Consider the following 11,208-nt stretch of genomic DNA (forward strand, 5'->3'; position numbering starts at 1 on the left):
TTCCACTTTGTTCCAGTGGATCTTTCAATTTTGTAGGGGTTCCAGGCTACGTTCTTAGTCATATTGGGACATTTTTTAGCTTTAAGATCCTGAGATCCTAAGGTCGTCCTAAGTCTTAAGTCTTATGTTAAGACTCAGAATTAAAACTCTACTTTCCAACCGTACTTTAAAGCACTTAAAAATCACTTGCGGTTTTAATGTTTTGAGGGAATTCCTCTTTTGTGCCAAATATTTCGGTGTCGATTGTAGTTAGAGTTAGGATTTGAGGTCGAGGACAAAAAAAACTACAAAGTTAAGTTGTTACCTCTTTTTTTTGTAAAATTTTGTTGTGCTTATTTCTAATTATAATCTTTATAACCATTATTGTGCTGAAATTTAAATTCAGTACGGAAAGGTCAGTAAAACCTAGACCCTAGAGCTTAAATTTTAAACATCTTATTGATTCTTAAGGAAAATTGAATGTATCCGGGCGAGTTTTAATCATCGGGATAAAGAATATGGAACGCCTCAAGAGTTTAGTGTAAATAATGATTTAAATTAGGTGTTGTATAAAGAATAAATAAATATATTGGTACAAAAGTCCAAAGTGTGCTAGTGTTGCAAAAATTATGTACATGCTTTTCTTATAAGGAACTTGAGACTAGAAATGGTCCCAAAAATAAGGAACTGTTGAAAAATTCAGGCTGAGAATAAGAAATCAAGTTCGGGAACTGTAAGAGTTAAACATGAACATGCACAAAAAAATGATAAAATATTGAAACAGCATTCAATAACAATAAACGTCTTTTTCTGTATTAGCAAATCCGAACTTAGCAGGTAAGTAAAGAAGACATTCGATAAGGAGCTTTGAGGCTGAAATTCTCTTGAAAAGTACTCTCGGGTACCTAATAGCCGTCCCCCCCGCTAATTAATTTTTCGAAAATTTTCCACCCAGGACACTCTTATTCCAACCCCCCCGCTTATTAACTATTGGGAAAATGTTTTTGAAAGTTCCCTCTTTTGTCCTAATTCTGCTGTATTAGCCTCCTTTTAAAAAATGTTCCACCTAGGACATTTTTATTGCAACCCGCTTATCAAGTTTTGAGATTTTTTCCAACCCCCCCCCGCTTATTCCAAATTTTAAACTCAGAGTCAATTTAAGGTTCCTTATAAAAAAACGTGTATTAAAGTAGCTGTTTCCCGGGCATAGACAAATTATCTGTAAACACACGGGTGGTTATAGCTACTAGTTTTTTTTATATAAATGTGAAACATTTTTGGAGACTATCGGTCGTTCTTAACATTTTGGAAAATGTTTTTTTTTTTGCCTTAAAGGATTATGTTCTCAAATATACTTTCTTCCTTATAAAAATAATTATACGATCGGAAAGCGACAGTGAGATGAGTAAGAAGTTCTCCAGGGGGGGGGGGGTATTAGAACCCCCGAATTCTAGTGAAAAAGTGACCCTTGGAGAGACATTTTTCTTCGATTTTCAAAAACTTCCTACCCATAGGGAGACTGATTGTAATAATAAATTGAGAGGATAAAAGATTTTCAAAATAAATAGATTCGAATTGCCCGAGAAGGGATCTGGAAGTTTCCATTTGAAAATAAAAGGATAATATTAGATTAAATCAGCATATATAGTATATAGTACTATGTAAATGCAATAAATATAAATAAAAAAGTGCGTCGTGATAAGTGAATGAGAACTACCACCACTGGGTTTACCAACTGACGGTATGTGCGGCGAAAAGAAATGGCTTTTAGAATCGCACCCTTACAGCGTAGAAAATCGGTAAAATTCATACCCTTACAGTGCATTTCTGATATTTTGAAAAACATACCCTTAACCGCCGCACATACCGTCGGTCAATTTGCCTGACTGCCCCCCCCCCCAGGGTAATCTTATCTCTGGTGGTACTTTTGTTAGGGAGGGGATCGTTTTATTTAAACACTCCTCTTCCTATTTTATGCAAAATTATTGATTAATTTAATTAATAGCAAAATAGAGAAAAAACAGTATCACTCTGAAAACATTTTATCAGTCATCATGTAAATTCTTCGATAAAAGATAATTAAATCGATACTCAGTAGGAATAAACGATAAATTTTCTTGATTTTTTTGCTTTGTGCATGCCAAATAAAATAGGTTTGTTGACTTTAATCCAGTGGAGTTATTCAGTCAAGATTTTGAAGCTTTAGCCCACTGATCTCTAGAGATCTAATTACTTGACTGGATCGGGCTACCCATATATAGGAAGCGTGTTTAGATTTAGAGCTGACTAGTTGGCCATATTGTTTTCAATTCTGGTCGACAACGATTCGAATGCTTGAAAATCTAAGGTAAATTGAAAACAACATGGCAGACTAGTCAACTTCGGGGTTGGTGGCAAAGGGTGGGGGGCTTTATTCGAGGGTGGGATTAAACACTTTTTCCTTCAATTTTTATATTTTGGTTTGTCTTGTTTTTATGATCTATCTTTTAAACCAGTCTGAGTCAAAATTATAAATAAAAAAACGCTGGCTAAACTTTGTCTGCATAGACTTTGTGAAATAACGCTTAGAAAATATAGTAGAAATTATTTTTGTATATAGACTTTTTTACTCCATTTTCTCTAGGATAGGAGTTCTATCTCCTGAAATAATTCTGCGTGATAATGAAAAATTCAAACGTTATTGTTATTTTAGTATAAATATAAAAACTGGACTATCTGAGAACAAGTTCTAAGATTCTGGAAACACGTGGAAACTTTTTTGTTTTTTCGAAGGGCGGGGTATGGATATTTTGGTGGTCAAGGGGCGGGGTTGCTCCGAAAGGGCAGGGTTCAGAGAGTTTCTAGATTTGAGGCGGGGTTGGTGGCAAAGAGTGGGGGGCTGTTTTCGAGGGTGGGGTATCAACCCCGTAGGAAAGTATGCTTCCGAGAGAAATTGAAATGAGTGTGTTTATGTAAAATTTGGTGTTAAATCCCTCTCTGATTTTAGTTTCACCCATTTTTCGATTTCAGTGGCACACTCTAGTGCAAGCTGCTGGTTGCATATTTTTTAAAGTGCGAGAGAGCCGGGGGCCGTATATGTAGCGTAGATATCACACCAAGCCACCATTAATAGATAAATAGCATCATGACCACTTCATTCAGTACAAGTTCTTCGATTTTGCTTTCTCTACTTTTATTTGAGCTGGATCGGACTGAATGGCTAAATTTCATGAATTCGATTGGTGTTTTGTGCTTCTTAATTTGAGTTATTAACAAAACCATTGCGCTACTGCTTACCAAGCGAAGATACGTAACCAGGCAAAAATTTCATTGTCTTAAACATTCGGGAGAAGGTTTTGTCCAACATCGCCAAAAATCTTATACATTGTTGCTGAAAATTAAGAGAGAAATTACCATATATTCGTACAGATACATCGAATATATTTATATCTAAATCTAAATTACAAATGGAGTGTAATATAAGCAATGGAATTGATCACCCAAACCCATCAAATAAAAATTATTTCTTCCCTATACAACGGAACCTTTTCATTGTTTCATTTGACCTCACTGCCCTCACTGGTTCATTTAGAAGACTAACTAGGCTGCACACATCCCCTTATATGTTTTCATATGGGGAGGGGTGCGTATCGTGCATAAAATTGCCGCCGGAGACCGAGAGTTACCCCCGAATCTGTGTCTTTGAGTTTTAGACACTAATTAGCTTGATTAACCTTTAAATTTCATTAAATTTGAATTAAAAGCTTGAATGGCTACAGGTTAGCACAATTATGGATTTCTGAATCTTTTAAAATAAAATTGAAAGCAGGATACATGTTTTTTTTTAAGCATACAAAAATCCGAAAACAGGCTCAGAGATGCTTAGGTCGAAAGCTTAATAAGGCTGAAAAATGCTTGAGGGGATGCTTAAATCTAAAGCATAAATTTAGGGAAATACAAAAAATCCGTAAAATTCCAGCCAAAAAAAGCCAAAATCAGGAAAAAACATTCTTCGTAGGCTCAAGTTATGCTTGCCATATGCTTAATTTTTCCCCATATCTGAGCCTAGATATGCTTATAAATGCAATGCTTATAAAAAAACATGTACCTCAAATTTGAGTTAACTCTTGGACGGGAATTCTATACAAGATACTAACCCCCCCATATCAAAATCAATTTCGGTGATGCGCACAGCCTTTGAGAAGATATATGCAACACCAAAGAAAAAAATACACTGACCTTCGGAGTTTTTATGAAAATGGTAACCGCAAAAGCTAATGCAGTGTTGAAAATAAACGTCAAACGGCGCAACATCATAAATAATATTCAAAGAAAATTAGATCTAGCACTCTCGATGCATTTACACCACTATTGAGTAGTTTTACTATTAGGAAAAACCACGGTAAAAAAAAAACTCCGATCAAAAGTCAAAGATCTTGCTTGGCTGGGATAGAAAAAACTGACTCCAGGTTCTCTATAAAGCTCAGTATTTACATACCATGCGAGCGTGTCATATTTTGCTCTTCGGTTTTAAATGTGGCGTAAACATTTTCAAACGTCGTTGACGGCGATACCGAACTATAAAAAGATATTTAAGATAATAGTAATGATTCATCTATACTTAAAAAATGTGCTGAACGGTGAAAAAGAATGCGGCTATTATGATTTGATTTTCCCGATATTTTTCAGACTCGGTCCGTTCTCAAGGAAATCTTCTATACTTAAAAAATGGAAAAATTAGAGGCTTGGGGACACGGGAAGTTTTGCTCGCGTTGGCGCAATGCAACATGCTCCATCTCACCAACCTAAAACGCTCTCTCGTGTCTCCACCTCAAGTGAAATCGACAACACTTTTATAACATTTGTGTGTCTCTCCCTTTTGTCCCTGGGATTCAAATCAATTTTGCTCCATTGTCCCAGGGACAAAATCAGTGTGTCTTTCGGGTATTTCCCTCAATTTTTGTCTCACGAAACAAAAAAAGAAACCATGGGACACGCACTTTTTTCTTGTGCTGGTGGGATAGAGCATGTTGCATTGCACCAACGCGAAAAAAACTTCTCGTGTCCCCAAAAATAAAACAAGAAGCCTGTTGGCTTGAAGGCCCAGCGAAAAGTAACGTGTTGAAAACGAGCGTGCAAAACAGCAAATGTATGACCCTGTTGATATGGATCAAAGTGAAGACAGGAAAATTTTTTCCAAAATCACTGCTGTACTTCTCATTGGTTAGACGCTTGAAATTTTATTGAATGGTCTCCTACCAACCGGCGCAGGTTCACCCGGTTGAATACTCTCAGGTACCGTGAGATTGGGTAACTTGCATCAGTGGAGGGTAACTTGCATCAGTGGAGGCTAACATAACATGCATAGCCCTCAAATGAAAGACCTGGCTGGTCATTAAAATACAACTATGCAGCTCCGCTCGCAGCTCTACTCTACCATTTTTGTTTTGATTTAATTTTATATTTTTTCTCCTCGCTTCGACCGCCATCTTGTTTTGTTTTGGAAATTGTTTTGAAGGAGCGCGGAATCAGAAAATATATCTTTTATAGCCAGTATCCGACTTTAGCCAAGCTTTTCCTTCTCCAGACGGCAAAATTAAAAAGTGTGTTACTGGTTTTAAGCGCCGTTTCTACCAAATCGGACAGACAGATACACGGACGGACGGAAAAGTGCTAATGAAAGGCCCTATTGCTAGCGCTGGGCCAATAATTTAAAAGTCTGTCTCACAAGTATGTGGACACTTCAGTTTTCGAGCATTTTCTCAGCATCTATTTATGCTATGTTAAAAAGTTAAACACCGTTGAAAAGTTATTTTGAAGGAAAGTAATCTAAATGATATATAGGATTTTTGAAATGGACCTATCTGATGATGAAAGTTAGATAGCATAATCATAGAAAAATGAAAAAAATCAGTCAGATATAGCGTTTAGCAAAAATGCAACGTATTATATTTCATCATCGATTGTTGATGGGGGAAGAGGGAAGGGGAGTAGGGAAATCAGTTTTATTGACAATTGAATCATGCTTGATGGTGGGCATGTTATCAATAATGTTTTTGTGTGAAAAAAATATATAAGGCAAAAGCTCAATAAAAATCAGCAAAAACGGCGATTTCCAGCATATTTCCAGCGATTTAAAAAACTTTCTCAAAAATTCGGACTTGGCCATGTTTTGGGCATTGCTAATACGCATCTTTGTGCAAAAAATCAAAAGAAAAATAATGATGAAATTTCGAGAAAATGCCAAAAAAGAAAACGGGTTTCCGGCATATTTCCGGTATTTTCGGACGAAAAAACTTTTTTTCTTCATAAAACCATAATCCGTTAGATTATTGCCATTTTGCATCAGTGTACAAGATTTCATGAAAAAATATAAAGTACATCTCGAGAAATTCAAAAGAAACCGTTTTTCCGGGTATTCTCGGCTGTTCCGGCGATTTTTAGAAAATTCCGACTTCAAGAATCAGTTTTATTGACCTAAACCCGGTTTTTCCGTCTTGCATCACTATGCAAAAAAATTGAAAAAACTAATGAGCCAATCTCGAGAAAAGCTGGTAACAGACGGAACGGACTAACTAGGATTAATTTAAAGGACCTCCGAGGTAGGTCCAAAAATTAAGTCACAAAGTAAGCCTCTGAGAAATGATGAGATAGTAGAAACGTTTCCTATTAGGGCTTTTTTATGATATTTTTTATACATACCTAGAGAGCTAATTTTCGCATTTCCGTTGTAAAATCTGTAAAAATTCATATTAAAATTGGAAAATGAAAGAATCTCAGAAAAGTGGTTGTCAACTGCGAAATGAAATTCGACAAAGATTGATAACTCCAGACTTTCCCACTACGGAAATTTGAAATATACCTAATCTGTCGTGGAATGTGGCCAAATGATTCCTTGGAAGTGGATGGATCTATAGTAGCTTTCCAACAGTATTTCTTTGTTTCTTTCTTGAGAAAAACACGGCTGTCCAGTATGCTAATTCTTTGTCCCTTTTTGAAGGATATTTCTTGATCATGGTAGGCATCATAATCGCTCAACGCCCTGAAATGATATATGCACGTAGAATTTGAATTTATTTAATTCGAAATACAGCTATTCGATTTTCCTTTGCAGTCCCTTTGAAGGTTCTTCTCTCTCTAGTTCAGCATGTAAATATGTGATAAACTAAACTTTTAAATTAGATTTCTGAAAACTGAAAAGGTTCTCTAAAGACTCATTGGGTTGAAAATCAAAAGTCAAAATCTGGGCAGTAAAACGAGGTAGAAAATCAAGAGTGGTCCAAAAAAATGAGAAAAAAAATCTAAGGGGGGTCCTTAAAATTGAAAAAAAATCCAGGGGGCTCACTTTTCCCAAAAGACAACCTCATCATAGCGGACAAATATTTGTCTAGGATAGCCTCTTTTTAGAAAGGGGAGCGTCTAAACTTTTGATTTAACCGCATATCTCGTCGTCCCAGAATCAAAATAAAGGCAGCTACTACTAACGAAAGAATTGGTATGTAAATTATGTCCATAGTTCGAAGTCTTACTTAAAAGAATTCAAGTTACTTACTCGACCTCGAAGGAGTCGTAAGGTTTTGATCTGAGCCTTTTATGATACTCTCTCACTATTGATGAATCGAGAGAAAAATTGTTTAGTCTCACGCAGTAGAGTCTTCATAACTCGAACAGTTTGGGGGAGTCATTTGAGTAATTGAGGCATTTCAAGGGAGTTAAAAATTTTAAAAAGTTCATGATTTTTATTACTATTAATTAACTGATTAAAGAGCGTTCATAGAGTAACTACTATAAGATGTAGAGAATTTTAGGGGTGGTCCAAAAAACTTTTGTTATCCTTGAGGGAGGGGGTGTTCGTGGGAAATTTTTTGACATCATATGTCAATTTGAAATGAAGTCTTTTCAGCGATTTTCAGAGCCATTGGAAAGATACCGGTTTAAGAATTTCACAAGGGTCCCCGCACCATTTGACAGAAAATAACAAGGAGAGGCGTCGTCCTTAGTGGGGTACCCAGTTGGAGTGAAGCTTATAAAGATTCCCGTTTATTCATGTCGGCAGTATATTTTGTTGAGACTTCCTTTCGCATTAAAATGGTCACTACCGAACTGAGCACAAAAAACTTTCTTGACTTATTCAGTTTGATTTAGTTTTTTATTTATAACGGTTTGAGAATCACTTTAGATTTACCCAAATGGCGCTAGTCTTACCCAGTTTGCGTGATAAGATTCAAATAGAAATATTGCACTCAACAATGAAGTAAAATGCGACAATTTGTAAATGTATAGAGGCTCGAATTCTTTGTCTTTCACGATGGCCCTCGATCATCACGAAACTTTCCGTTGAAAAATTCCTGATTTCTTCTCTATAAGCCATTAATTAGTACCCAAAGTGAAATTCACGCCAACTGGGTTCCGCACTCTAGTCATCATTTTTCAATTTTATATTTTAGTATAGGCTTTTGAGAGCTTACGGTTTCAGGAAAGTCAGTTCATAACAGTTGTTTTAGCTAAATGAGAGGGCTAGAAATTTAAATAATACTCACAACAATATAATAAAATTGTTCAAAAAGATAGAACACGTAAAAATCATAAAATAAATGAAAAAGATTTTGAAGCTCAGAAAGTAAGGAGGCATGTACTTTTACGGTGTGACGGGATTGGCCCTTTTTTAGTACGGTATTACGGGATTTGACGAAAAAAAAGACGGGAAAACGGTATTTTAAAATCAGACGGTGATTTTTTGTCATTACGCCGGTATTTGAACCTGTACAAACCGGTGTGACGGTGTTATAACTTTTTTTAAATTTTCTGGATTCCGGGATTCAGCAAAAATTTTGACGGGAAAACGGTATTTCGGACCCCTACAACCCCCTTTTTAAATCCAGTTGGACATTTAAGCAACTCTCACTCAACGTATGACCTACGTATGGAAAAGGCAGGGATTTTTAAGAAGTGGTGGGGTCTTTAGGCTTGGTTAGGTCACCTCCCCCCAGATTGAATATTTTTGGATTTAAATATTTTTCCAAATATTTTTGAGAATACACTCAACCTATCAACTACTGTAGTGGCTTAATGAGTAAGCCTGCAACAAAAAAAAAATACTCACAAGAGATCGTTTCAAAATGAATATCAATCGTCTGCTTCTGCTCCTGAGTCAAGAGATATTCATATGCGTAACATAATGCCACATTATCCATTGGTTGACCGTTAATCTGAATAAAAGAATCAATATCAACCCTTAAAGCGTGAGGAGGCTGGGTTAAAACTTACCAGGGAAAAATGACATTAAATTATTTGTATATAAAGAAATCTTTTCACTGATGATTGGTGCCTGAGCACCATGAAACTCTGAGTTTGAAACAGATATTGTGTCAACTCTTTGTTACATAAAGAAATCAATGCATTGGTGCAAATGGTAAAAAAACGTCAATATTTCTACGGGAAAGTTTTTAATTTTGCGAAAGATTGACTATACAACGACCAAAAATCCTGAATCTTAATTAATTTACAGTTTCGATGAGTGCGGCCGTGATCGGGGATGTCGTCAAACACTGGGCTATTAGTAGGGGAAATTTGTTTGATTTTTTGAGGTGAATATTGCAAATAATCTCATGGTTGATTGAAATTTGATTTACGTTTTTGTTTACGTTAATTTGAAATTTCCCGCTGTTTTGTAATTTCCCGCTGTTTTGTAATTTCCCTCTGTTTTTTTAATCGAATTTTTTGACGTTCGATTTTCGAATGCGTTCTATAGAGAAACAAAACCAAAACAAAACAAAACAAAAAAACTCTCAGCTCAGTAAGTAAAGAAGAAACATAATCATAATCAGATGATGGAAGATTCAATTTGATTGATTAGAATATATTATGCAGTTTTTATGCCTGGTGCTTCTTGAGCTATGTATAAGGGTTATTCAGTATAATTGAAATCTTTTAATGCTTCATAATGAGTCGCCTTATTTCAATCTTAACCATATGAGATTAACCAGGAATCCCATGCTTGATTTCGTGAAATTCTGGGATAAATTTCCCTTGGTCACCTTTTTAAATTTTTGAAATTCCCCTCGTTTCACTCGGGAAATTTCAAAAATTTCAAAAGTGACCGGGAAATTTATCCCGAATTTCCCTCATAACCATGAGATTACTAGTACAAATATTGCTGCTATTGTTTTCGAAATCCCGCGAAGTATCTGATTGGTCAAGCGCTGAAATTCTATTGTAATGTCACGTAACTTAGGTAGGATTTCCTACCTAACCTCGGCACACTTTTCAGCAAAAGCACTCTATTTATAAATCTATGGACTAGAAGATATCGCCATCTTTTTCACTTTTGTTTTCAAAAATTATAAGAAAACAACATAACAATAAAATATATGCGAAAATCCATCAAAGTTTATGAAACTATAAAATAACATGAAAATATACCTCGAAAATTTGAAAAAATTTGAAAAAAAACCACGTTGTACATGGTTTTCTGCTTGTTTTTCTCCAAGAAGGGACTAGAATGGGCGTGGCTTTGACGCTAATTTGGGAAATTCCCCTTTTTAGGATTCAAATTGTCAGCTTGTTGCACACTTTGACTGGTTCACAGTCCCCTTGTTGTAATTGGATCATTTTCTAAACACCGGATCTTAAGAGCTGACATGTCAATGGTGAATTGTGGTCAAAATTTATTGACAAAATGGGCATGATCTCGACGTTAATTTAGAAGATTCCTTTTTTTAGGATTCAAAACACTAAAACAGCAAAGTTTGACTAGTTCCCAGTCCCCTCGTTGTATTTGGATCAATTTCTAAACACCGGATCTTAGACTGATGTCAATGTATGTAGACAAAGTTTTTGACAAAGGCGGACCCTCCCAAGTAAAAAGCCAAACGAACGACGAACGAACGAACGAACGAACGAACGAACGAACGAACGACGAACGAACGAACGAACGAACGAACGAACGAACGAACGAACGAACGAACGAACGAACGAACGAACGAACGAACGAACGAACGAACGAACGAACGAACGAACGAACGAACGAACGAACGAACGAACGAACGAACGAACGAACGAACGAACGAACGAACGAACGAACGAACGAACGAACGAACGAACGAACGAACGAACGAACGAACGAACGAACGAACGAACGAACGAACGAACGAACGAACGAACGAACGAACGAACGAACGAACGAACGAACGAACGAACGAACGAACGAACGAACGAACGAACGAACGAACGAACGAACGAACGAACGAA

The 11,208-nt window shown here is 36.2% G+C and overlaps 1 protein-coding gene across 1 annotated transcript; it reads right to left on the reverse strand.

Moving 5' to 3' along the window:
* Positions 1-292: 292 nt before the first annotated feature.
* LOC136799222 (uncharacterized) lies at positions 293-9,167 on the reverse strand (the record flags this gene model as incomplete). Its single annotated transcript, XM_067055906.1, is given in 5 exon segments — positions 293-3,349; positions 4,457-4,536; positions 6,821-7,000; positions 7,511-7,565; positions 9,062-9,167. Coding segments are annotated over 5 exon segments (477 nt in total), but the record flags the coding sequence as incomplete, so codon positions are not given.
* Between the last annotated feature and the right edge of the window lie 2,041 nt (positions 9,168-11,208).

Source organism: Clytia hemisphaerica, unplaced genomic scaffold (assembly GCF_902728285.1).
Source record: "Clytia hemisphaerica strain Z4C2 unplaced genomic scaffold, Clytia hemisphaerica genome assembly, whole genome shotgun sequence".
In the NCBI taxonomy this organism is placed as follows: domain Eukaryota; kingdom Metazoa; phylum Cnidaria; class Hydrozoa; order Leptothecata; family Clytiidae; genus Clytia; species Clytia hemisphaerica.